At 57.5% G+C, this 27,540-nt stretch overlaps 1 protein-coding gene across 1 annotated transcript; it reads right to left on the bottom strand.

Moving 5' to 3' along the window:
* Positions 1-22: 22 nt before the first annotated feature.
* On the bottom strand, positions 23-27,540 carry LRRC4B (leucine rich repeat containing 4B). Its single transcript, XM_067552164.1, has 2 exons — positions 27,354-27,540; positions 23-2,150 (listed from the first exon to the last, which is right to left on the bottom strand). Exon 2 carries the CDS (start codon positions 2,086-2,088, stop codon positions 151-153), a length of 1,938 nt encoding a protein of 645 aa, XP_067408265.1. The 5' UTR covers positions 2,089-2,150; positions 27,354-27,540; the 3' UTR covers positions 23-150.

Raw genomic sequence — 27,540 nt, 5'->3', positions numbered from 1 at the left:
GCGGGTGGGGCACGGTGTCCAACTCAAGCCGATCAGTCGCAGGCGGGTTAGGGGGCTCTATCTCCCCCCAGGCATTTCCTCCCGTGGCGGGCAGCGGGGGTTGGGGGAGGCCGTGCGGTCGGGGGCAGGCCGGGAGGGGAGCCCCCGTTCTCAGATCTGCGTCTCTTGCACATTCTCCTTTGAGCTGCTCTTGAATAGCAGAGGTTCGTGGATGGAGTTCAGCAGGGGGTTCTTGGCGCAGTTCAGGCCGCCCGCGTTGTTGTTGTAGTGGGCCTTGAAGGCCGCGTAGTGGTTGAGGTGGTCGTGCTCCAGGGCCGGCAGGGCCAGGTGGCTGTCACCGGGGTTGCCGGCCGTGGCCGGCAGCTCGTCCTCCACGTTGATGATCTCAATGGTGCGGGTGGGTCCGTGGTGCTTGTGCAGCTGGTGCTGCTTGCGTAGCTTGTAGAAGACGATGAGCATCACGGCCGCCATGAAGGTGATGGCCACGAAGCAGCCGATGATGATCTTGGTCGTCTTCATCACGTCGTCCAGGTCCTTCATGCCGCTCTCGGCCACGTCGGTGATGGGCACGGTGAAGGGCTTCTCCGTGGAGCGGGTGGAGCGGGGCGTCAGGGAGGTGGTGGAGTAGGTCACATCCCAGCCCACGGCGGGCGTGGGGCCCGGCTCTTTCTTGGTGGGCAGCGCGTCCTCTTGGGCTGTCTCCATAGTCTCCACGGTGACGGTGGTGAAGTAGGTGTAGCCGGTGGTGGCGGGGTCCACAGCCGAGACGTTGAGCGTGGCCGAGGCCGTGGTGTTGCCGGCCGAGTTGGTCACCATGCACGTGTATTGCCCGGTGTCCTGCACGGTCACGTTGGTGAAGTTGAGCGTGCCGTCGTGCAGCACCGAAATCCGCACCCGGTACGAGCCGTGGGTCATCAGCGTCCCGTTGGGCGTCAGCCAATTGACCGAGGTCATGGAGGTGCCCGTCCGGCACTTCAGCTCGGCCGCCATCCCCTCCGTCACGTTGAGATCGGTGGGCGGCTCCACGATGACCGGCGCGTAGCAGGTGAAGTGGCTCTGGTCCAGCTCGCCGATATAGCGTCCCTTGAGGTTGGCTGGGGCGTGGCAGCGGGCGCAGCAGGTGGTGTTGTTGGGCACCGTCTCCTTCAGCCACCAGCTGAGCCACAGCACGTCACAGTTGCAGTGCCAGGGGTTGTGGTTGAGGTGCACCCGCTCCAGCCGGTGCAAGGGGGTGAAGAGGTCGTGGGGCAGCGACATGAGGTTGTTGTGGGACAGGTTCAGCTCCTCCAGCGACTTGAGGTCGTCGAAGGCGTTGCGCTCGATGGTGGCCACCTGGGCGTGCATCAACCAGAGCTTGCGGAGGCTGGTGAGGCCCTGGAAGGAGCCGGGGCGGATCATGTCCAGCCGGTTCCCCGACAGCTCCAGCTCCTCCAGGCGCACCAAGGCCGTCAGGTTGGGGATGTCCTTCAGGTTGCACATGCCCAGGTTCAGGTAGCGCAGGTTCACCAGCCCCTCGAAGGCCGCCTCGGAGATGTACTCCAGCTTCTTGAGCTCGCCCAGGTCCAGGCGGCGCAGGGAGGGCACGCGGTTGAAGGCGTAGGAGGGGATGCTCTCGATGGGGTTGTTGCGCAGCCACAGCTCCCGCAGCTTGGAGAGGTACTCGAAGGCCTGCGTGGGCACGGTGGTCAGGCGGTTGTCAAACAGCTCCAGCGTGTTGAGGTTGGGCAGCCCGTTGAAGGCGCCCACCTCGATCTTGCGGATCAGGTTCTTGCTGAGTTGCAAGATCTCCAGGTGCCGCAGGTGCTTGAAGGTGTCGGTCTTGATGACCTGGATGTTGTTCTCCTGCAGGTTGAGGTACCGCGTGTTGATGGAGATGCTCTCCGGCACCTCCACCAGCTCCCGGCGAGTACAGATCACCCGGCTGGCCTGGTTGCTGCAGGAGCAGGCCGCCGGGCAGGAAGTGGGCGAAGCCCCGGCCAACACCAGCGAGGGCAACCACAGGGCCAGCAGCACCACCTGCTTCCAAAGCATCCTAGAGGGACTGGGAGACGGCGGCCCCCTCTGGGAGCAGCAACGGGGGGCAGCCATGTCCAACGTTCATGCTTTAATGGACAAATCCTCCTCCGGGCAGGCTCTCAAATACCTAGAGACTGAGACACAAGTGGGGAGAGAGAGAGACCAGTTACCACTGCCCTGAGCCATGGAGACCTTCTCCAAGAGGAGAGAGACCAGTGAGCATCATCCCCGGGACCACGGATCATCCCCAAGGCGGGTGAGATGAGTTAGCATCATCCCTTGGGTGAAGGGCCCATCCCAAAGAGGACAGAGACGAGTTAGCATCATCCCTGGAGATGAGGATGGTTTCCAGGGTCCATGCAGGTTATGGGGAGGAAGAGCAATCTTGGGGCCCAAGGGACCCGAGTTCAATTCCTGCCTGTGTCATCTATACTCTGTGGAACTTGGCCAGTATTTTTGTGCCCCCAGTTTCTACCTGAAGTGTGGGGACAGCGTTGGGTTCCCAGGGGAAATACATGGAAGGCTCAGACGTTATGGCAATAGGGACACCTAAGGGGCAAGTGATGGTTAGCCGGAGATGCGGGGTGGATGCCATGACACCCCTCACAGAGACCCACTGACATTTCCCCGCCCCGGCTGCAATTTTGATGTAAATATCTCACCGGGATCCACAATTCCCTTGGGGTAAAAGTCACTTGCAACCAACTTCCCTCCCCGCTCCCTTTTTATTAAACACAAAATTTCCCTCCATGAACAGTTTTAAAGGCCCCACACTTTTTCCCCTAAATCCTTTTTGAAAACCAAACATCTTCCACAAAACATGATTTTGAAATCCCAACTATTTTGGGGGGGGTTTTTTGGTTCCGTATTAAAAAAAAATGGAATTTTTTCTATGAAAATAGGGGGAAATAACCCAAAATGTTTTCAATTTCCCACAACTAGTAACTGGCAACCCTACATAGCCCACCATCCACACTCACATTGGATAGCAATCTCTTTCATTAAGAACCATCCCCACAGTGTTTAGCAACAATCCTACATTAACCATCATCCCAGTATATAGCAACACCTCTACAGTGGCAAAAATACACACAAATACACACACTATATAGCGCCAACCTTACATTAACAACCAGTCACACACAGTATATAGCAACATCTCAGCAATACAAACCATCTCTACAAACCAGGTATAGCAACAATCCCACATTAAATACCATCCTCACACACAGTGCATAGCAACAACCGTTCCACCACACACACACGGTACAGCAGTAACCCTACAGTAACAACTGGCCCCACATACAGTGCATAGCAACAGTCCTATAATATCAACCGTTCCCGCATGCAACCACATGTTAACAACCACCCCACACACAATGTGTAGCAACAGCCCTATATTAACCAACATTTGCACACACAGTATAGAACAACCACCCAACATTAACAACCATACACACACCGTGTATAGCAGCAAACCTACATTAACAACCAACTACACACACTATGTGGTAGCAACCCTACATTAACAGCAGTCTCCACACACAATGTGTTGCAACAAGCCTATATTCACCACCATTGACACATACAGTGTATTGCAACATCCATGCAACAACCGCCAGCCCCCCCCATTACATAGCAACATTCTTGCAGTCACAACCTTCCCCATCAACCACTGTTCATTAACAAACATCACACACAGCTACAATCCCATATTAGCGACTGTTGACACAGTTTATTGCAACAACCCTATATACACCACCCTCTCTACACTCAGTGCAGAGTAGCAATCTTAAATCAACAACCAATTGCACGCAGCGTAGGGCAGCAAAACCACCAACTCCACAGCGTCCTGCAACAACCCTACATGAAGTGTGGTCGGCACACATGGTGTATATCAACATCCTTACAATAACAACCGTCTCCCCTCACCGTACATAGAAGCAACCCTAGAGTAACAACCATCCGCACACTGTCCACTGTAGAAAACTTACGCTAACAGCTGTTCACACACACTGCGCAGAGCAACAACCCAACATTAACAACCAGTCTCCCAGGATAAAGCAACCACCAGGGCTTAATTTGTGCCAGGGCTGATCGCCGGCACCTCTGCGCTTGGCAGTTCGTAGCCCAGCACCTCTGGGATTTCTGCATCGGTTCTGAATGCTGCTTGAGGCCTGACACCTCTTTCGTTACAAACTAAGCACTGGCAACCACCCACCATAAACAACCATCCCCACACACAGCAGAGGGCAGCAACTGTACAACAACCGCCGCCCATCGAGCATATAACCACCAAACACTAAAAACCATCACCACACTCAGAATATAGCCATGTCCACACGCACCCCACAGCAGGGTGTGTAGTGCCCATCCTCCACCCGCACAGCACACAGCTACAACCCTCTCTTAGCCACCGTTGACACAGCCCGTTTATTACAACCGTCCCCACATACCACATGTAGCCGCAGCCCTACAGTAGCAACCACAAGGGACAGCAACATTCCCAGAGCGCGAACAGTTCCCACACACGGTGCATTCCCCTGCAGTAACAACCGGCCACCGAGTGCAGAGCAACAACGCGACAGGAAAAGCTGTGCAGACACGCGGCAAGGAGCAGCAACTGCCGTCCCGCCTCGCAGGGCCCAGGACTGACCCTGTTTCACACCCGTCCCCCTACGTAACGCAGAGCGGCCGCCCTGCGTCTCCACGCACAGTGTACAGCAACCGCCCATTGGTAACAACCGGCCCGACACGCCGTAACGACCTGCGTCTTCACCTCCTACGACCCCCCCTCCACCACTGTGAGATCACGGCCAAGGCTACAGACCCTTGGTACTGACCGTGCGGACCCAGCAGGTCCGACTGGGACCGGCCCCTGCGGTTCTTCCCTCCAAGGCTCAGTGCCCGGGGGGGTGGGGAAATCCAGGGCCCAGGACAGCCTGCCCCAACCAGAGGGAACCAGGGAACAACCCAACCCCACACGCAGGGGTCTGTGCTCCCTAGAACTTCTCCACCCCACAAGGGGGGCCAGCTTCGTGGGCCACTCCAGTGGCGTCTGTGTGTCTGTCCATTCGCCTCCTCCCCACCCCCAACCTCTCCTCGGCCTCTGGACACAGAAGGCCCTTTTAACTGTTTGTGTGTTTGGTTCGCGGCTCTGGCGAGGCCAGTGGTGTGACTTGCCGGAGGCCGGAAGGCAGGGTCTCCCCAGGGACTGGCTCGGCCTTGTCTGTCAACCCACCCGCCCCCAAAGGGTCTCCTCCGCACCAGTCATTGCTTTGCCTTTCCGTCCGGTTCCCCACGGCCCCACGGATCCAGCCACCTAGCGACCGCCGCAGACATTAAACCCGCGGCCGCCAAACCCGATACAGCCCTCTGGCGGCCACCCCCGGCACCTCACCTGCCACAGCCCCACGGCGACCAGGCCAGTTCGTGGGGCCCACGCGACATTCGCCACCTGTCCCAAACGGCACGACGCCAAAGTGCCCTCCTGCACCCTAGCGTGCAGCAAGCTAGCGTGCTCTAGATTCGCTCGCCGGCTTGCTGTGCACGAAGCCTCCCCGCGGACAAGCCCCTGAAGCTGTTTCATTCTCCCGATGCTCCCCTCTCCAGAGCCAGGCTCTCCAATAATACAGACTATGGGGAGAGGGGTTGTCCCTGTCGCACCCAGGATTTGCATCCAAAGCCAGTGGGGTGCTTCTCCCCCCTTTTCTAAGGGGGGAAAAAAACAGGGGAAAACCCCCCTCCCGCTCCATAAAACAAAAACCTTCTGAATCAAAACTTTTTGAAAAGGCGGGGGGGGGAAAACGGGGACTTCAAACAAAAAGGGCAACAAAAGGAAAACTTTTTATGTTGTTTACCCCCTTCTCCAGTGGCAAAAAAAAATGGGGAGGGGGAATCAGCCTCCCAAAAACCTTCCCCTTCTGCGTCTAAACTTTTTCTTTCCTTCTTTTTCAACAGAGAAAAAAAAAATTGAAAAATATCTGGAGGGGGAAAAAATGAACTGTCTTTTGTGGACAATTTTGGGGAGGAAGGGAGAATTGCTTTTCCCCCAGAAGTCTCTGGGGGAGCCGTCAGCCCCCGTCACTGTTATGGGCTCATCCCACTGTGTCTGGTTCCACTCCCCTTAGATCCATCTCCCCAGACCCCCCGATCGGCTCCGTTTTCAGCCTAGAAGGCACCGTTAGCTCAATCTAGTCTGACCTCTTGTGCCGCACAGACCAGAGAGTCCCACCCCGTTACCTCTGTGCTAAGCCCAATCACTTGTGTATGGCCACCCGCAGTCTGGATGTGAAGACACCAAGAGACGGAGAATCCTTAACAAGCCAACAGCCAAAGCCGCAACTTTAAACCCATTTCGTTCAGCTGCCGTCAGCCCTGGGCGGACAGCACTTAATCCAATTGAAACCCAGCTTATCCATATCAGTTTAATCCGATTTCTGCCAAGCCCAGTTGAGCCGGGTTTAAGGGATCTCAAAACATCTGCACTTTAGCCAGGGGCTTTGTCTGCACGCAGAGCCCACGTTGGTTTTACAGGACGCCCGTCGGCGCGCGAGCCTGTGCGCTGGGATTCTCTCGGTTTCAAACTGGCCCCCAACCCCCTGTGGAGAGTTCAACCCCGTGTGAACGCAATCCGGTTCCACACACGGCTCCCCTCAAATCGGTTCCGAGGTGAAAAGCCGCGTGTGGACACAGAGCTCAGCTTCAAGCGGCTTCTCTCCATTTCGCTTGTGCCTGTCAATTCGTCGTGGCACTGCCGCTCTCAGTTCAAACGCAATCTCTGGTGCTCTCCAAGGCCAGGCCCTGGCTCCCTGTAATGACAGAGTCAGAGAGTCTAGAGGCCAGAAATTATATCACCGAGTCTGAGCCCCTTTATATCACAGGCCACAGAATTCCTTCCATATTGAGCTGAGAAACTTGTGCCCAGAAAGGGATCTCGTCCAGATGTGAAGCTCCCAGAGACAGAGTCCATCAATTCCCGTGGGAGTCTGGCCCAACGGTTAATCACCCTCCCTTTTAAAATTTCCGCCTAAATTCTAATTGGCTCTTAAAAGGAGACTCGCGTTTCCTTCTGAAAGGAAGCTGAAAGCTGCCAGCCCTCCTGCTGGCGGAGGAAAGCACAGCATTGCCACCCCAGCACAGCCCGGGGGCTATCAACCATAAGGCAAGCAAAAGAAAGCCCCGTTGTGCTGGTTTGTAAACAGTGTGAGTTTTAACCCAACTCCTGATCCACAGGGAGGACCGGGAACCGAGTCCAGGCCCGTCTGCGGGTTCACGCTCAAAACAGCGCCGGTTGAAACACGTCGGCTTGAAGTCACGGGGCGGTTCGTGGAACTGGGGCCGCCCCGGTGCACAGAGCTGAGCTGGGTTCACTAAATGCGCTGCCCCTCGCTCCAGTCCCATCCACACGCAAAAAAAAAAACCCCCACTCCTGAACGCAAGCGCTCCAAGTCAAGCTGGCTGGCCAGTCCACACCAGAGGGAGCGCAACTCATCGGCTGCTGGCGTGACCGCTAGTCCTCCAACGCCGTCCCACAATGGCCAAAGCTCTCCGGCAGTTCACTGGGAAAGAGGTCACAGAGTCACTCCACTTGTTGCCGAACTGAGGACCACGGGAGGCACCCCTGGCAACACCTGCGAGCCAGAGCGGCGCCGGCAAGGAAGTGGTTATTTCGCGCTGCGGCCACCCTCGCTGGAGTGAATTCTGCTCTGAGGACGGGCCACAAAACAAGGTCAAATTGCATGAGTGGGCGTGGGGGGGGGCCACCAGCACCACCCCTCGTGTCAATGCTGTTCGGTCGGTACGAAGCACAGCTGTTTCCTGACCCCTCTTTCCCAGCATCGCGGGGTTAGAAGGGAGCGCCCGGGTCATCTAGTTTAACCCCCTGCCAAGATGAAGGATTTATTGCGTCTAAACTTCATGGCAAGTTCTTCCTGGGAGAACTGCCTCCACCCGGCAAGGCAAAGGGGTGTCACACGGCTGTATCGAGACCAGGACAATTAGAGCAAGACAGCGTGTCTGTAGATTGCCAGCCGCTTAGGGCACGGACTGTCTTTCTATTCTGGGTTTGTACGGAGCAGTATCCTGGTCCGCGACAGGGGCGAGGGTCCTACAAATAATTAAATAAGAGCCGTAATGAAGAGCCGCTCCAGCCTCGAGCACCACAAGCCCTTGATGTTGCTAGGACAAATCAAAGAGCTACAAGTAAAAAAAAAAAATTAAGGTTGTAATATCAAGCGCTTCAAAGTTAGGCGCTGCCCGCGTGAAGGCGAGTCCCCTTAACTCTGCCCCCGGCGCGTCTGCATTACGATACAGTCATGAATGGCACGGTCGTGGGCCATATTTTCCCCAGGCCCCCTGCCTGATTCAGGCACAGGATGGAGCGGGCTCGCTGAACGAGTAGCTATTCAATAGACCTTTGTATCCGCACGTTTCCATGGAGGGCTCCAGGCCTGATTTACCGCCCACTATTCAAACCCTATTCTGAGGACGGAATTATCCACGGCCTCGCGGGTTTCTCAGTGGCATTCACCAGGACGAGGTCAGGCTGCTCCACAGACATGACTCAATTCATCTTCACCGCACACGGTGAGGCAAGGAATGGGGGGGGGGAGGGGATTCTCCCCATTTCTCAGACGGGGAAACGGAGACGCACAAAATCTTCCAAAGCATCCACTGATTGGGGGTGCCCAGGCTGAGATGCCAAAGACCTCATTTTCCAGCGCGTGCGGCACGACACGGCTGTTTGTACGACCAAAGCCCAGCTCCCACTGACAGCAACCAACACGTCTGCAAATCACACCCCGGGTGCCCCAAGTCAGGCACCCAGAAAACGCGGGGCACATACTTAGCGCCTGCTGTGAGAAGTTTGATTTTAGTGGCTTGCCCCGCATCACACAGCAGCTCTGTGGCAGAGGCAGGGATAGGGTCCAGGTCCCCAAAGCAACACTGAGTCGCTTTACTCATGATACCCTCCTTTCTCGTCCTGCACTCCCCTGCCTCATTCACTCCTCTTCTTCCAGCAGCACAAGGGATGCAGACAGCAGCCTCCTGATTAGTTCCCAGAGCCCAGACCTCGCTCTGCATTGAATGAGGCAGGGACGCGGCGACCACGCCATTCGTGACTGCATCACAGCGCGCGCGCGCACACGAGGGAGCCGGGTAAAAGGTCGTAGGGAACCTTCATTCTGTCATTTCCTAAATGTTGAGTGCTCGCCTTTGCAACCGTAACGTTCTTGTCATGTCGGTTTTTTGGATGAAATTTCCTCCATTTTAAAAAAAAAAAAAAAGCTCAAACTGTTTGTGAGACAGAAACGTCAGCGTGTGGTGGTGCACAGACCATCCCCGCATGGGCCGCTGGCAGGGTTCGGACCTCCAGGTCCGCAGCCCATGATCCTATACTGGAGGTGACAAAGTGACCGGTAGCACTAGAAGGCTGGCATCCTCTACCGGGGCCTGGCACACACGGTGCCAGGGGCATTCACAGTCGCTTGCTGGCCACAGAGGAATGCTGGGAGTCAGGCCTTCTGGGATCGATTTTGGTTCCTGGAGGGGAGTCTGCTCTAGTGGTTACAAACCCTTCTGCCCCGTTCCCCCAACCTCTCCATGTCCCCTTCTGCTCCTATCCTGCATCCCAAGGTCCTGCCCGTTCCCCTCCCACTCTGCTCCCCTTATTACAAAGCCCCCAGACTTCTGCCCCCTTCCACTCATCCCCTATCCCCTTGTCCCCCCTCTAACGCCTGCATTCAGCCCAGTGTCTCCCCCACTCTGCCTGGATCCCAGGAAAGGAAGCACTGAGCGCACAGGAAAGCATCTCCCTTATCTTCACACAAGCGCCCAGCAACATGAAGCAACAATTGCTGGGAAAGTTCTGCCCAGCCCGGGACTGGACCATCCTCAGTGACTCTGCGGGGATCCTGCAGGCGCGGTCCGGTGGGCGCACAGGATCTGGGAGTGGCTGGAGCTTGCTCAGTAAGGATTAGGGATAAACTCTAACACGTCTCTGCACATGCTCAGGAAACAGTCTTCAGAGGCTTATAACATGGCCACATTTGGGCAGATTCTCACAGCAATGGTAAAAGGTACCTCCTTGATCCCAGGGCAACTGCCTCCCCCGCCGCCCGGCCTCCCGCCGAATTTCCAGCCCCTGCTCCATAGCGAGGTGTTCCTGTGAAAATCCATCCAACTCAGCCAAGTTATTAAGGCTCTGAAAACAGTTGTTCACACGTAAGAATGGCCGTGCCAGATCAGACCAATGGTCCACCTGGCCCAGTGTCCTGTCTTCCAGCTGTGGCCAATGCCAGGTGCGGCAGAGGAAATGGACAGAACAGGGCAATTTACTGAGTGATATATCCCGTCACCCATTCCCAGCTTCTGGCCGTTGGAGGTTTAGGGGCACCCAGAGCATAGGGTTGCTCCTGAACCCCTGGGCTAACGGCCATGAACTTATCTAATTCTTTTTTTAACCCAGTTAGACTTCTGGCTTTCACACCTGCTGGCAAGGAGTTCCACAGGTTGACTGGGCGTTGTGTGGAGAAGTGCTGCCTTAGGTTTGTTTTAAACCGGCTGCCGTTCATTTCATTGGACAACACCTGGTTCTCGTGTAATGTGAAGGGGTAAATAACACTTCCCTATTTCCTTTCTCACACCATTCATGATTTTCTAGATCTCTGTCACATCCCCCCCTTTAGTCGTCTCTTTTCTAAAATGAACAATTCTGTCTTTTTAATCTCTCCTCAGATGGAAGCTGTTCCATATCCCTCTTCATTTTTGTTGCCCTTCTCTATACATATTCCAATTCTAATATATCCTTTTTCGAGATGGGGCACCCAGAACTGCACGGTTTTCAAGGTGTGGGCGTATCATGGATTTAGATAGTAGCATTATGATCTTTTCTGTCTTATCATCTATCCCTTTCCTAATGAGTCCCAACATGCTGTTAGCTTTTTTGACTGCGGCTGCACACTGAGCAGATGTTTTCAGCGAACTATCCACAATGACTCCAAGATCTCTTTCTTGAGTGGTAACAGCTAATTTAAACCCCATCATTTTGTATGTCTAGTTGGGATTATGTTTTCCAATGTGCATTACTTTGCATTTACCAACACTGAATTTCATCTGCCATTTTCTTGCCCCGTCACCCGGTTCTGTGAGATCCCTTTGTAACTCCTCACAGTCTGCTTTGCACTCAACTATCTTGAATAATTTTGAATAATTTTGTATTGTCTGAAAACTTTGCCACCTCACTGTTTACCAATTTTTCCAGATCATTTATGAATATGTTAAACAGCTCTGGTCCCAGTACAGATCCTTGGGGGACCCCACTATTTACCTCTCTCCATTCTAGAAACTGACCATTTATTGCTACCCTTTATTTCCTATCTTTTTAACCAATTACTGATCCAGGAGGGACCTTCCCTCTTATCCCATGGCCACTTACTTTGCTTAAGAGCCCTTGGTGAGGGACCTTGTCGAAGGCTTTCTGAAAATCTAAGTACACTATATCCACGGGATCACCCTTGTCCGCATGTTTGTTGACCCCCCATCCCGCAAAGAATTCTAGTAGATTGGCGAGGCGCGATTTCCCTTTACAAAACCCATGTCTACCCTCCCCCACCGAATCGCATTCATCTCTGTGTCTGATCATTCTGCTCTTTACTGTAGTTTCAACCAATTTGCCTGGTACTGAGGTTAGGCTCACCCCAGCTTGGGATTGCCAGGATCACCTCCGGAGCCTTTTTTAAAAACCAGTGTCACAATACTCATCTGCCAGTCATCTGGTCCAGAGACTGATTGACGTGACAGGTCACATACCACAGTCAGTAGTTCTGCAGTTTCATATCTGAGTTCCTTCAGAAGTCTTGGGTGATTCCCTTCTGGTCCAGTTGACTTATTACTGTTTAATTTATCTAATTATTCCAAAACCTCCTCTACTGACACTTCAGTCTGGGACAGTTCCTCAGATTTGTCACCTAAAAAGAAGGCCCAGCTATGGGAATCTCCCTCCCATCCTCTGCAGTGAAGTTCGATGCAGAGAATTAATTTAGCTTTTCCGCAACAGCCTTGTCTTTCTAGAGTCCTCCTTTAGCGCCTCTGTCGTCCAGCCTTCCTGCTTCTGACGTACTTACAGCAAAAAATGTGTGTTTAGTTTTTGTGTCTTTTGCTAGTTGATCTTCAGATTCTGTCCTGGCCTGCCTTATTATACTTTTACACTTGACTTGCCAGAGTTTCTGTTTCTTTCTATTTTCCTCAGCAGGATTTTACTTCCAATTTTTAAAAGATGGCTATTTGTTTCTGTTTTTTAGCCATGGTGGCATTTTTTTTTTTTTTTTTGGCCCTCTTACTGTGTGTGTGGTTTTTTTAATCTGGGGTATGTATACAGGTAAGCCTCTTGTATGGTGTTTTTTAAAAGTTGCCATGCAGTTTGCAGGCATTTCACTCTTGTGATTCTTGTCATTTAATTAGCCTCCTCATTTTTGTGTAATTCCCCTTTTTGAAGTTAAATGCTACTGTGGTGCTTCTTTTTGGTCTCCCCCCCCCCCCCCCCCCCACACACACACACACAAGCAGGTAAAATGTAATTACATTGTGGTCGCTATTACCAAGTGGTTCAGGTACATTCACCTCTTGGACCAGATTCTGTGCACCAATTAGGACTAAATCAAGAATTGCCTCTCCCCTTGTGGGTCCCAGGGCTAGCTGCTCCAAGAAACACTGATGGTGTCTAGACGTCGTGTCTCTGCATCCTTTCCTGAGGTAGCACATGCCCAGTCAATATGGGGATAGTTGAAATCCCCCGGTATTACTGGGTGTTCTGTTTTTGTCGCCTCTCCGATCTCCCTGAGCATTTCACAGTCATCACCACCATCCTGGTCAGGTGGTTGGCAGTATATCCCTACTGCTATGCTCTTATTACCCAAGCATGGAATTGCTATCCGTAGAGATTTGATGGGACAGTAGCATTCATTTAAGATGTTTGCTACATAGGACGCTGTGTTTTCTTTCACATCTGTGCCACTCCTCACACCAGCAGGCCTACTCTGTCATTCCTATATACATATTTATCAGTATTACCATCTCACATTGATTATCAGCGTTCTACCAGGTTTCTGTGGTGCCTATTACATCAATATTCTCACTTAACACCAAACACTCAGCTTCACCCATCTTAGTATTTAGACTTCTTGCATCTGTATACAAGCACTAATAAAATTTGTCAATATTTAGCCGTCTGCCTTCATGGGCGGTAATTGAATGGGACCCTTTTTCGTTTGACTGTTTCTTTTCAGTTCCTACCTGTACTTTATCAGCTTCTATCCTCTCCTCCTTACAAAGATACAGAGAATCCCATTTAATAAAGTCTCCCCAAGGGATGTGTCTGTCCAAACCACATGGATATGTGGATAACCTCCACATATGTGGGCTCTCCCCCAGCCCTTAGAGAATTTTTAAACTACGGCCTTTTCAATATGACTCCGCAGCGTTCTTGTTCTATTTTGGTTTCGGTACAGCCCATCCTTCCTGTATAGGCTTCTCCTTTCCCAAAAGGTTCCCTGGTTCCTAACCAACTAAAATCTTCCTCTGAACACCAGCATCTCATCCACGCACTGAGACCCTGCACTTCTGCCTCTTCAACTGGCAGCATTTCGGAGAATGCTACCATGCAGGACCCGGACTTCTATCTCTGACCTGGCAGCCTAAATTTGGTCTCCAAGACCTCTCTCCTACCTTCCTCTAAGCCATTGGTACTACGCGTACCATGATCACCACTGGCTCCTCCCCAGCATTAAACGTAAGTTTGTCTAGATGTCTCAAGAGGTCCACAAGATTTGCACCCAGAAGCCAATTCACCATGCGGTTCTCTTGGTCAGCACAAACCCAATTATCTGTATTTCTAATAATCCAACCCCCCCATTACTATTACCTGTCTAATTACTGGGGTTCCCTCCCCCAGAGGGGTATCCTCAGTGCGAAAGGACCCCATGACAACCTCAGGAAGGAGGACCCGCACTATGCCATCCTTTGCCTCTGCTCCAATGTGATGTTCTCCTTCCCCGAGACTTTCATTCTTTCTCCGCAGCACAGAGGCTGCCAGGTGGGACCGCTGTGTCCTGGGAAGTTGATGTGCCTCTCTGTCTCCCTTAGCGCCTCCGGTTCAGACACTCTGCTCTCCAGAGTCCGGCCTCAGTCTCTGAGGGCCATGAGCTGCTTTGCACCGAACACACACGTTCGCCACCTGCGTGTCATCATGCTGCTTTCAGTGCAACAAACTGAACAGCCCCCAAGCTGCCTGTGTTCTTTTTACTCCTGCAAGGGTTTTGTTTGTGTGTTTGCTGTGTGTGTGGTTTTTATTTTGTGGGGGGCGGAGGGAGGGGGGTTTTATCGGCCTAAGCTTAGAGAATGTTTATTGGGCGTACCTGGCTCTCGCCTGCCCTCGCTGAAGGCCATCTAGCTGCTAAATTGTCCGAAGACTGAGTCTGCACTGAGCATGCTCCGGCCCCACGGAGCTCCCTGACTCTGTTCCAGGCCAGCCTGAACAGGTCGTTCCCTACAGCTGCTCCTCCTGGCTGCCCCGAGGCATCAGGTACCAGCACTTAGAGCCGAGACACCGTCTCCCCTGCGCTCTCTCTGAGCCCCTGCTGGCTCCCAGAGAGTGAGAAGAGGAAGAAGGCAGCAGCCTGACGAATGCAGAGAGGAGAAGGGCCAGGACAGGCTGCATGGGGGGGTGGGCAGGAGAACATGCGACCACTAGACCACACTCCTCTCCAGAATCTGCAGCTGAACCCAGGAGCAGATGTCCAAGGTCCCAGGACCCATGTGGGGTCCACAGGATGAAATTTCTATTTTTTCCCAGTTTGTTTTTAACAGCCTAGGAAATTAAAGGCAAAGAACTCCGTTACAGGAGCAGTAAGGGTGCACAGCCGAGCACACGAAAGGTGGAGAATTCAAGGGTTAATAGTGACTGAACACCCCACCCGTGGGTCGGCATTACAATATAGTCATGAATTACATGATCACATCCTACTTTTCCTACAAGATCCCAGCCTCGGTCAGTACACAGCAGAGTCAGATCAGGGTCCCCCGCTGCTGCGCAAACACCCCCCGCCCTCACCCCCGTCTGAGATCAGGGACTCCTGCCACGCACTGAGCGCTGCACAGAGCCCACGACAGAGATCAGGGTCCTCCTTGCACCAGGAACCGTACAGGGCCCAGCCCCCCACAACTGAGATATGGTGCCAGGCCCCCCCCCAATGGGCCCTCAGTGAATTGACAAAGAATAGGGGAGAAAATGTCACTCTGGCCTGCTCCCCACGGCCCTGCCAGCGAGAGTCCCGTGGATGGCAGGACAGACCCCTCCCATCCCTCTCACAACCCGGGGGAGCCCGTCCCCCTCGAAGCCCCATCCCCGGCCACCTCCCAACCCGTTTGGAAAGGACAGTTGCTCAAGCAGGGCTGTGTCCCTCAGGGAGGCTTTCACGTGGAGGGCTAGGAAGCTCCCCCCGCCCCCCGTGGCAAATCCATGCCTCCCACACTCCCTCTGAACCCCACACACACTCCCCACCCCGACTCACACGTCCCCCACCCTGTACAGGGGACCCGGGTCCCAATACACTTCCCCTCTGCCCCATATAAGCCATACAGCCCCCACCCCACATCCACTATATTCACACATCCCCTGCCCAACCAGTACAGCCTACACCCCCCACCCCATCTCTGGTCCATAGCCCCTCCCCCGCCCCACACACCCTATACCCCAACCTCAGTATACAATTCCCCCATGCCCCACGCAGCCTACACCCCCCAACCCCAATACACAGCCCCTCCCCCGCCCCACGCAGCCTACACCCCCAATCCCAATACACAGCCCCCCTCCACCCCACGCAGCCTACACCCCCAACACACAGCCCCTCCCCCGCCCCACGCAGCCTACACCCCCAACCCCAATACACAGCTCCTCCCCCGCCCCACGCAGCCTACACCCCCAACCCCAATACAGAGCCCCTCCCTCCCACAGAGGACCATGCAACCATAAATCCATTGATATCACACACACACACACACACTTGCTATTCTGGGGCCTATCAAGCCCCTCCACACATCAGCCCCCCCCCCCCCCCCCGCCCACGGGGAAGAGAGGCGCTGGAGAGGGGGAGGATTAGAAGCAGCTGGGGGGAGAAGGACAAGATGGGGGGGGAGAAACGGATCAGTGGGGGGGGCTTGCTTTAGAGGAGGGAAAAGGGACGGAACCCCCCCCCCCAATGGCTCCGCATGGGACGCACTCACCTGCTCCCCCCCTCCCCGCATGGCTGGGGGGGGGCGTTCCGAGGGGGGAGGCGCTGGGGGAGGGATGCAGGGATGGAGGATGCAGGGATGGAGGATGCAGGGATGCAGGGATGGATGCAGGGAGGGATCGGCACCTTGTTGGGGGGGGGGGGCAGCGGAGTCGCCCCCAGCCCTGGTCCCCCCCGATCCTGCTCCCGCCTCCCTCCTCCACCGGCGCGGCTGCTGCGAACCCTTCTTCCCCCTCCTCCGGCCCCGGCCCCCTCCCGTCTTCCGACGGCACAACGCGCCGCCTCCCTCCTCCCCCGACGCTGCTCCCTGCGCTCCTGCCGCCGCCCCCGGAACACCCCCGCCCGCCCCTCGCCCCGCGCCCGCCCGGCCCCTGCCCGGCTCCGGCCCGGCCTAATTAGGGTTTCCAGTCACACGGCGGTGCAGGGCCCTGCGCGCTGCTTCCGCCCCCCGCCTCCCCCCACCGCTCCCTTCCCCCCCCCCCCGCACCCCAGCTCCAGCTTGCTCTGTCGCACCCCCCAGCTCCATCCCACCCCCTGGCTCCAGGTCCCCCTCCCCCATCCCCCAGCAGCTCCATCCCTTCCCCGGCCCCCCCAGCTCAGATCAGGACATTTCCAAGAGATTCAAGAGGATAAAAATGTAGCAACACGGGAATCACCAGGCTGGGCCCATCTAGCCCAGTATCCCGTCTGCCTCGCCCGGCCCCCCATCTCCGCCCGCACCCAGCAGCAGAGCGGGGGCCCACTGCTCACCACGAACACACCCTCGACCACCCAGAGCCCAAGAGACAGGCCTCAGAACTGGAGAGATCCGCTTTCAAATCACGAGATCCAAACCCAAACTGGGCCTGGGGTTTCCTTCCTCTTTGCATTGAGCTTTCCCGGGAACGGGGCTGCCCCAGTGATTTCTCCACAGCCGCAAGGTCAGATTAGTCACTGGTAGGGCGACCATCACCATGGCATCTGGGTCCCTCATTCTCTAACATGTTTATCCTCACAACCCCCAGGGGGCAGGTCAGCCCCATTGACAGATGGGAAACTGAGGCAAATGAGGGACCCAAGATCACCCAGGAAGTCTATGGAAGAGCAGGACTTGAACCCAGATCTCCCAAGCTCCCGGCTAGTGCCCAAATCACTAGACTATCCTTCCCCTAGCTCCCTTGGCATTTTGAACTCAGGATGGCTAACATCATAAGAGCCACAGTCCTTGACTCAGCATGGGGCGTCTCTCTCTCTAGCTCCCCACCCGATACGGGCTGGATGCAGGAGTCACGGGGTGACGTTCCCTGGCCTAGGCGATGCGGGCGGCCAGACTAGCTGACGCTTCGGTGCCTTGGCTATGAATTGCTGAATGCAGGAGCCAGCACTTCCTGCCGCCCCCCGCCCCGTGCTAGGAGTCGGGTCAGATTTTCCAAAGGCCCTGCCTGACTTCGGAGCTGTATTTTCAAAAGTGAGGCGGGCATCTCGGAGCCGGCGGCGGTGGAACGTCAGTGGGGACGGAGTTACCAAGCTCCATGTGCCCCGAGCCATGCAGAGCGGCGCGTGCCCTCAGCACCGGACCACTGGCTGCAAGGGGAGGGCTGGCTCGCTCGCTGAAAGCCGGAGAGCGAGCGAAAACGGGCCGCCTAACTCCACGGGTTCATTGCTGAGCATCCCGGGCGGAGAAAGGCACCTCTCCCTGGCCAGGAGCTTCGGGCCCAGATCGACGGGCATTAGGTGTGACGGACTTCCATCTGCACGTCACTCCTGGCTAGCCTGCCACTCCCCGCTCAGCTTGCCGGCTTCTGCTTAGAAACCTGCTCATTTCCAGCCTGCATTTACCCCCAGCCTGTTCTTGCGCCCATTTGTCCTGGCACCAGCATTAAGCTAAAAGACAAAAGGCTCCTCGGCCTCCCCGTTGTTTGCACCTGATCCCTTTCCTCGGTCTGGTCTACACGAGGCACTTCCATCTGCATCACTGTCTCTCGCCGGGGTGAAAAAGCCACCTCCCCCCCCCCGGAGAGAAGTAGCCCTCCCAACCTGACCCCCGGTGCAGAGAGCGCTGGGTCAGGGGAAGAATTCTTCCGCCAACCTAGCGAGTGCATCTCAGGGAGGTGGGTTACCTGTGCCGACGGGAGAACCCCTCCCATCGGCGCAGGTAGCGTCTACACTGCACTGGTACGGCGGCACTGCTGTGGCATTTTAAGTGTAGACATAATCCTAGGTGCCTAACTCTCTCCATGCAGCGCAGAGAAAGCCAGGGCGGCTAACTGGGGAGCTGAAGACTGAGAGAGGCGCTAGCTAGGTCGGTGGAAGAACGCTTCCATCGGTACGTCTCTCGGAGTGGGGGAGAAGAGGGTTCACTCCCCGGAGAGACGTAGTTCTCCGGATCTCAAATCCTCGTGCAGACCAGGCCTCAGGCTAGGTACTGCCACGCCAAAGGATTTTTGTGAATCCAGCCCTTATCTGCTTTTGAAAGTTACTTCCCATGGACCACGTGACCCACCCAAACACGAGGAGGCTGACACCCGCATAAGGCGATTCTCTTTACAAAAAAAGATAAAATAAAAAAGGATCAAGTTCCCAGCTGGGTCTGATGAGTTTTTAAACACGCACCTAGAGGGCAAGGGGGGGGAGAGGCGATTCCAGTAGGCGGGTGGCCGGAGGCGGCACGGTTACAACTTTGCCAGCTCTCACCCATCTCTGGTGAGGGAGGCGACGTCCTGACCGAGAGCGGGGCCCTCATTGCGCCAGGGGCAGCCCAGACACCCAGCGAGAAACAGAGCCAGCTTTGAGCAGCTCATCAATGATCATCTAGCACAAAGCACCCGGGGGGAGTTTAACAAGATCTACCATCCCCATCTCCTAGACAGGCAGGAGGTGGGAACAGCTTTTAACTGCTGCTTTACAGGGCAGGATTCAGACCGGGGCCCTGCCTGCTCCATGGCTCTAGGCCTGTCCCCACCCAAGCGGATGTGGCACCTGGGAGAGTGACAAAGCTCTCGGGACATAGGGGCAGCATCTCCCACACACTGACATCAACCTCGCACACCAGACCAGCTCCCCTTCATCAAGCGCAATTGGTGGACAAGCAGCAGTGAGAAGAATAGGACCCCAACCTCCAAATACAATGGTCCGCCACCTAAAAAATCACTCCCACTATTACTCCAACTTTTAGGAATATGTTTTGTATGGTCGGGGTCTGTGTACACATAACAACAGATCCAAACTCCACCTAACTCAGAGATTTTTTCCCTGAGAGAATCCCAACCCGGGCTGGGGATCGGAGATCGGGACTGGGAATTTGGGGCCAATTGCCACTGATTTCCTACAGAACCCTGGTCAAACTCCCGCTCCCAGCACGGAATGGACTAAATCAAGGCGGTGGAAGTGTCGCCCACGTGGTTACCGAAAAGGACTTGGAAACGTGACTCAAGCAGAGCCTAAAAGCTCAGAAACCAGAAGGCAAAGAGAACACACTCGATAATTGTACTTTCTTTCTTTTTTTTTTTTTTTTTTTAAATCTCTTGGGGTTAGCGACGCTGCATCCTCCTCGTCTCTTTTACACCTTTAAAGTGCGAACAAGCTGCTTGCCTGACCCCTAGGCACCAGCAGCGCTGATCTCTCCCGTGCACTGTTCAGCCTAGCCCGACCCCGGTTTGTCCCATTGGCGACAGCCCACAGCACCTGGGACGTTTCTCCCCTGGGGCCACTTCATTCTCGCCAACCTCCCATGCTCACAAATTATGGGCCAGGCCACAGAAATCACGAGACCGGCACAGAAATCGCGAGATTATTAAAAAAACAGTCACTATTGGGCTCATTTCATTCGGCTTCTGTTTTCAGGCGGTGCTTGGGTGATGTTTGTAAACTTCTCTCTCCCACCCCCTTAGTCCTGACTCTCATTTAATCCCAGGACTCCAGCAACTGTTGCTTTGAGAAACCCAAAACACCATAAGACTCGCAATAACATCATAGGAGTTAGTAGCATTGAGCAGCGTCTCAAGACCCCAACGGAGATCGGGAGCCCCACCACGCCTACGTGCTGCACAGACTGTAACTGAGCCAGCGGCTCCTGTCGCGCCAGGAGCTGCACAGACATGCAGCGTGAGAGGGTCCCTGCCTGGAAGAGCTCACAGAGCAAATAGCTACAGCACCGATCACTCCAGCCATATCCCCAATCCACTCCCTATGGGCCCTGGGGAGCACAGAATACATCCAGTGATTATTCCCCTCTATTCGACACTGGTGAGGCCACATCTGGAGTATTGTGTCCAGTTTTGGGTCCCCCACTCCAGGAAGGATGTGGACAAATTGGAGAGGGTCCAGCGGAGGGCAACAAAAATGATGAGGGGGCTGGAGCACAGGACTTCTGAGGAGAGGCTGAGGGAACTGGGCTTGTTTAGTCTGCAGAAGAGAAGAATGAGGTGGGATTTGGTAGCAGCCTTTAACTACCTGCAAGGGGGCTCCAGGGAGGATGGAGCTAGGCTGTTCTCGGTGGTGGCAGATGACAGAACAAGGAGCAACGGTCTCAAGTTGCAGTGGGGCAAGTCTAGGTTGGATATTAGGAAAAAAAATTTCCCTAGGAGGGTGGTGAAGCACTGGAATGGGTTACCTAGGGAGGTGGAGGATTCTCCATCCTTAGGGGTTTTTAAGGCCTGGCTGGGATGGTTTAGTCGTGGTTGGTCCTACTTTGAGCAGGGGTTGGACTAGACACCTCCTGAGGTCCCCTCCAACCCTCCTCTTCTTCTTCTAGGATAGCATTTCAGGCCAGAAAGGCCCGATGGACCGTCTAGTCCGACACCTGCACATGGCAGGCCAGTACCCTGCACCCAGTGATCCCTGTATCAAGCCAGTAACTTGTGTTTGGCTCACACCCCTTCCTCACAAGCACCGGGTCTGGATCTGAAGACACCAAGAGATGGAGAAGTATTATCATCCCTTAGAGGTGTTTGTCCAACCTGCTCTTAAAAATCTCCACTGACGGAGATTCCACCACCTCCCTCGGAAATTTATTCCAGTGCTTCACCACCCTGACAGCTGGGAAGTTATTCTTTACGTCCAACATCAACCGCCCTGGCTGCAATTTGAGCCCGTTGCTTCTTGTCCTATCCTCAGAGGTTAACGAGAACAATTTTCCTCCCTCCTCCTTGCAACAACCTTTTATGCACTTGAAAACTGTGGTCATGTCCCTCCACCCCTCCGTCTTCTCTGCTCCAGACTAAACAAACCCAAGTGTTTCCATCTTCACTCATTGTTCATCTATACACCCACCCCCGGCATCTCTGGTCTTATATTTCGATTGCAAGCTTCTCGGGGCAGGGACTTTGTTCTGTTTGAACCGTGCCTGCGGCCGTGGGGTCCCAGTCCATGACGGGGGGCCCCTCGGTACGGGAACACAAATAAGCAATAATATACAATAGCCACAGTGCGGTGGCTCCAGACCTTCCCCCAATCCCTCCCGTGGGCCCTGGGAAACGGGGACTAGCCACACCCAGCGTGTCGCTGCACTTCGCACCAGTGCGCCAGCTCCTTGAGGCAGCTAGCTGTCTTGTGCAGCACCTGGCACGACAGGACTTCCCCCCCCCCGATTTCAGTCGGGGTCTGTGCCGCACCTGGCATAACGGGGGCACCCGATTTCAGTCGGGGCCTCTAGCTAGCTGCGGACAGAATCACCTCCCTCGCTGCAGATGGGGAGTTGCCAACACTGTATTCCTCGCCCATCTCCCCCCCCCCCATCCTCCAATACACAAGGGGGGGGGTGTTCAAATGGGAGAAGAGTCACACAAGTGTCGTCCGTCCCCGTCCCCCCCCCCACTTCATTTTCTTTTTAAATCTCCTGGTTTTGGGGGCCTGACTCACCATTTTTGGAGTTGGTGAGGGCAGAAGAGGGGCAGCGGGGGGGGGACGGGGGGGCCAGGAGATGGGGATGATGTGGAAGGAAGGATGGAAATGGATGGGAGCCAGTGTGGGTGATCAGCGGTGAGGATGGGCTGGAGTAAGGGTGCCGGGGGGTGGGGGGGACAGGATCTGTTATGGTTTGGACACAAACTCAGCTAGCGGGGGGGGGAGGGGGAGAGGATCAAAACTTAAATGAGTTAATTCAACATCAAATTAATTATCCAGCCAATCGGTTCTGGAGCCGGCGAATTGGCCAGAGGGAAGCGGCTGGGCGGATCAATGCAGAAATCATCGATCGGGGGCCAGGGGAGGGTTCCTGGAGAGCGCAGGGCGCAGCGCTGACACCAGTGACGGGACCCTGGGGTGGGGCAAACGTCTCCCCGAGGCTTTTGCGCTTGTTCTAAGTTCCTAGGCTGTGGACCCAGGAGGCCCCGGCCCGACCGCTTTTAAGCAGCGGTCCCGCGCTCTAGCAGGCCGGCTGGAGCTCCCCGGCCGGCTGCGTGGTCACAACGCCACGAAAACCTGGCGGGAAAGGGGGCCAAACGGCGCCACGGCCTGGCGAGCCTGCTCCCGGAGGGCGAGCGGGGCGCGTGTGGGGCATGCGGCGGGGCAGCGCGGGGCGAGCGGGGGCGGGAAGCACTGGTTAACGAGGGACGGGGGAGGCGGTGTTTTCTTCTCCATTCCTTCAGCCTGCAGGATCCCCATCCCCTCTCCAGGCACCACACGGGGGGACCCCCCCGCCCCGCTCACCCTGGCAGCGAGGGAGCCTCCCTGGACGCTGGGGGCTAAGGGGAGCAGCTCTGGGGAGCAGGCGAGTTAGTGGATTCAGGAGCCCTGGTTCCTAGGGTCAATGAATTTGCGGGTTGACAGGCTGGGGGTTGGCATCAGGGCAAGGGAGTCGGGGATTCGGGGCTGGGGGTTAGCGGGTAACGATTTCAGGGGTGGAGGGCGAGGGTTCGGGGGTTAGGAGGGTAGCGGTTGGGGGACAGGGGTTCGGCTTCTAAGGGGTCTCTCTGGGGCTAGGGACGTTCCCAAGGGCACCCGCTGCTTTCTAGCACAGGTATCTCCCCGCTGATGCACTCGGGAACGGTGGGGCGGCCATCGGTCAGCCCCAGCCCTCCCCACACACACACCTGGCCCTGCCCGGGACGTGGGAGTAGCAACAGCAGGGACGTGTGTTCTGCACCGTAATCCTCAGCACGCTACCACACGCGAGCACGCAGCACGTGTTCTCTCCACAGCAGCTCCCTGGGATCCACGTCAGACACGGGTTAGCCCCACGGTCACCCCCAGAGCGTGTTAGCCCCACGGTCACCCCCCACACGGGTTCGCCACACGGTCACCCCCCGCGCGGGTTCGCCACACGGTCACCCCCCGCGCGGGTTCGCCACACGGTCACCCATTAGGCTCAGTGGCAAACATCTTATATCCACCCCCCAAGCCCCAGCTCATGTGTTATCTACAATGGCAAACAGCGTGGGGCACCTCCGGCTCCAGTCCCTCCCGTCCCCCCCCCCCCACCCTCTCTTTTAGGGCCAGACCCCTGCGGGGGCGGCAGAGCCACACGGGGGCACAGACACAGCCCGTCACGCTGGGGGGGGGGGCGCAGGGGTCTGGGCCCAGCACAGCCCTGGGGCTCCGATCCCACGCAGCAGCGGGGCAGGAGAGCAGGGCCCTGTAATGGACGAGCGCCCACGCCAGCGGGGAGGGCTGGGCGTCAGGACGCCTGGGTTCTAACTCTGGTCTGATCGGAGGATGCTCCCCCCCTCCCCGACGGGGTGGGTGTGCAAAGGGGAAAAGACAACGCCTCCATGCAGGGGGCTGCTGCCGGGCACCTCCTCCCCTGGCAGACCCCCACTCCTCAGAGGGAGATGTGGGGAGATGCAGAACAATCAGAGAAAAGGGGGCGGTAATGAAGATTTCGGAAAGGGGGGCGGCTGGAGCTGTGGCTGAGCCGTGCCAGGAAGGCTGCGGGGCAGAGGCGGTTCTGTAACTTCGGCCGGGGCCCGGCCTCCTGGTTTCTAGCGTAGCCAATGCTGTGTGGCTAGAAGGGCCACGAGAGAGACCCTGGCAGGGGCAGGACAGAACCCAGGAGTCCCAGCCTCTTCCCCCCCCTCCCCCGCTCTAACCACTAGACCCCACTTCTCCCCCAGCCCCAGGGATCGAAACCAGGAGTCCTGACCCCCCCCCCCCCTCCGCCCCACTCCAACCCCCGCCCCGGGCCGGAGGCAGAACTGAGGAATCCAGGCGGCGGGCGGGGGGGGAGAGGGGGGGAATCGTGGTGTGAAATGAGATGGGGGTGGAGCTGGGCACAGAGGGGAGAGGGAGGGGATGAGGTGTGGGGGGGGAAATCCTTGCTGGGGCCCATCCCCCCCACTCGCCCCCCACCCCATCTCAATGTCAGCGGCTGGAGCAGGGCTGCCTGGCAAAGGGGACGTGAGGAGCCTGCAGATGGAAGATGATGCAGAGAAGCTCTCGCACAGCACGCTCCCTCCCCACTTCCAGCCGGGCGGGGGGGGGGGGGGGGGACCGGACTCCTGGGTTCCAAACTCCCCCCCGCCGCCCCACGCCTAGTGCCCTTCTCCCAGCTCCACACCCTGGCTTGAACCCCCTGCCCCTCCTCCTCCTTCCCCCCTTTGTGAGAACTGGCAGCCCCCCATCAGTCACAGACACACACACACACACCCCAGCCCGGGGCTGGGCCAGGGGCAAGAGATTTAAAATTGCAGGGCCTCGCGGTGAATGGGTTCCTGCAGCCCCCCCACTCCCGACCCCCTGCTCGCCCAGCCCTAGGCTCCACCCCCCCAGCTCTGCCGGTGCCCCACACTCCTGACCCACAGCCCCCTGCTCGCCCAGCCCTGAGCTCCCCCCGCCACTCAGCCGGCGCCCCCCCCTCGACCGGCCGCCTTTCTCCTCCGGCTCCGTTAGCTCCAGATTTGCCGCTTCTCACACTTGTGGTTCTACATGGACAGAGGCTCACACACACACACACACACACACACACACACAAGTGTGAGGGCAGCCTGGAAGGCCAGGCCTCCTGCTATGGCCCCACGGGGGGGGGGGGGGGGTTCGCCTGGGGCCCTGAGCGGGGCAGCAGCCTTCACTGCTGAGAGTCGGAGCCGAGACCCATACCCCAGCCCCACCCCAGCCGCCTCCCAACACCCCAGTTCTCCCTTCCCCACTGCCCCTCGGGACTGCCAGTCCCCCCCCCCCACACACACACACACACACACACACTGGGCCGCTGCTGCTGCCATCTGACACCCCCCCCCTCCCCGGCTCTCCCTCCCCCATCTCCCCTTCCCCAGGCCGAGACCCTGAGCTCCCCTCCCCCCACTGCAAACCCCCCCCCCCCATCTAGTCCCAAACGTCCCCAGCCTGTCCCCAACACACCCAGCGTTCTCCTGCCCCCCACACCCTCTGCCCCTGCTCCCACGCACTAGCCAACTACAACCTCTGACTCCCCCTCATTGCTATCCCCCCCCCAACTACCCCCAACAACCCGGCCATCCTCAAAAGCCGACCCCCCCCCCCCCCCGGCTCTGCTCAGGGTCTCCTCAGCACTAGGGGTTTAGTTGTGGGGGGTCACACCCTCCCTTGAGGGTATCCCTGAGACGGGGGGGCCCCCATCTCAGCCAGATCCCCGGGAGGGGGGGGTCTCAGAGGAGCCAGGGGGAGGGCCAGGTTGTCGAAGGAGGGTGGGAGAATGGGGGGGCATGGGGTCCATTGCACAGCGGGGGGGCAGGGGAAGCCCAACTGATTGTCACGGGGGGGGGGCAGCGATAGGCCCTGCTGCAGTGTCGTGTCCTCCCCCCCCCATTTCCATTTTCTGTCCCAACCCCGTTTCCATGAGCTCCAGTTGCCGTGGAAACGGCTACTGAGTAGCACATTGGTTTCTCCCTGGCGACTGCTCCATCCCCCCCCCCCCCAAACACCTCCCCACACCCCCGACCTCCCCACCCTGACCCCCACGCATCCTCCCCTGTGCTCCCCTCCCCCATGTGCCCCTGACCTGACCCCCCCAGCCCATTACCCCTCCCCCGCATCCTCCCCTCCGCGCCCCTCCCCCCGATACCCCTGACCTGACCCCTTCATCCCCCCAACCCCCCACATTCCCAGCCTGTCTCCCCCGTCTGTACATCCAGGACTCCCACCTGTGAGCTGCACCAGGGTGGGGGGGTCACTGCAGCAAGACCCTCGGGGCTGCAGTGGGGGACACCCCCCCCACTCCCCCAAATTCTGGCCTGTGGCCCCTGCACCAAATCACACCCCTCCCCTTGGGAGTCCCAGCTCTTACACCCCCCCACCCCAAACACACACACACACACCTGCCATTGCACTGGATCCGAGACAGAAAATCTGCCCCTGCACTGCCCCCCCAGCCCCTGCGCCCTGCCCCCCCGTGTGCGCTTCCACTCGTCCCAGCCCCCACACACACGTGCTCCCCCCACCCCTCAGCCAGCCTCTGAGCCAGGGTCCCTCCCCAGCAGGCCCAGGGTCCCCCCACTCTCCGCCAGCAGGCTCACCCCCTCCAGGTGCATCATACTCCCCCCAAACAATGCGATTCCCCCCCACCCCGGCCCAACATCCTGCCCCCCCAGTTCCCACCGGTGCACCAATGGGGGAGCCACCTTTTGCACTCTCAACCCGCTCCCCCCACCCCATGACACACACACCCCTGCCCCCTTGGCCACATCCAGGGGGCCCAGGGAAGCTGGGGCCAGTGGGGGGAGGAGAAGGGAGTGGGGGGGGCCAGGCCCAGTCGGGGGGGCAGGGGAGGGAGCTCGGAGATGCTGAGCCAGCAGGAAGGGGGGGGGAGCAGCTGGCAGGCGGAGAGGGGGGAACCTGAGGGTTCTGGAGGGGAGCCCAGGGGTGGCAGGGGGTCTGGGGTGGCAGGGGGTCTGGGGGGGCAGATGGCAGGCGGGGGAGGGGGAGGATGCTGGAGGGGCGCCCAGGTGGGAGGCCTAGAGATGGAGGGGGCAGAGGATGCGGGGGGGGGCAGGCGGGAGAACCTGAGGATGCTGGAGGGGAGCCCAGGGGTGGGGGAGGCCTGGGGGTGGTGGGGGGGGGCCGGGGATGCGGGGGTGGGGGGCAGGTGGCGTCTCTGCTCCGAGGTGACACAAAGGTCTCCTTCCCCCCCTGCGGCGCAGCGAGCCGGGCACTCACCGGGGCGGGCGGGCGGGCGTTTCGGGGGGAGCATCCCCCCCCCTCTCTCCGGCGCTGGGGGGGTCCCCGGCCCCCGGCCAGTCACTGGGCGCTCGCCATGGGCCCCGGGGGGGGGCGGGCGGCGGGCCGAAGGCAGCGGAGCAGCTCCCGGCTCCGCGCCGCACGTTGGATGGTGCAGAGAGTCTGT

The sequence above is a fragment of the Emydura macquarii genome, unplaced genomic scaffold (assembly GCF_026122565.2).
Source record: "Emydura macquarii macquarii isolate MOO-44397 ecotype Brisbane River unplaced genomic scaffold, CSIRO-AGI_Emac_v2 contig_1386, whole genome shotgun sequence".
NCBI classification, from domain to species: Eukaryota; Metazoa; Chordata; order Testudines; family Chelidae; genus Emydura; species Emydura macquarii.
The sequence above is the reverse complement of the archived record's forward strand: the minus strand, read 5'-3'. Positions and strand labels throughout refer to the sequence as shown.

Coding starts and splice junctions, on each gene's coding strand:
- LRRC4B (XM_067552164.1), bottom strand. CDS start 2,088: ATGGCTGCCCCCCGTTGCTGCTCCCAGAGGGGGCCGCCGTCTCCCAGT.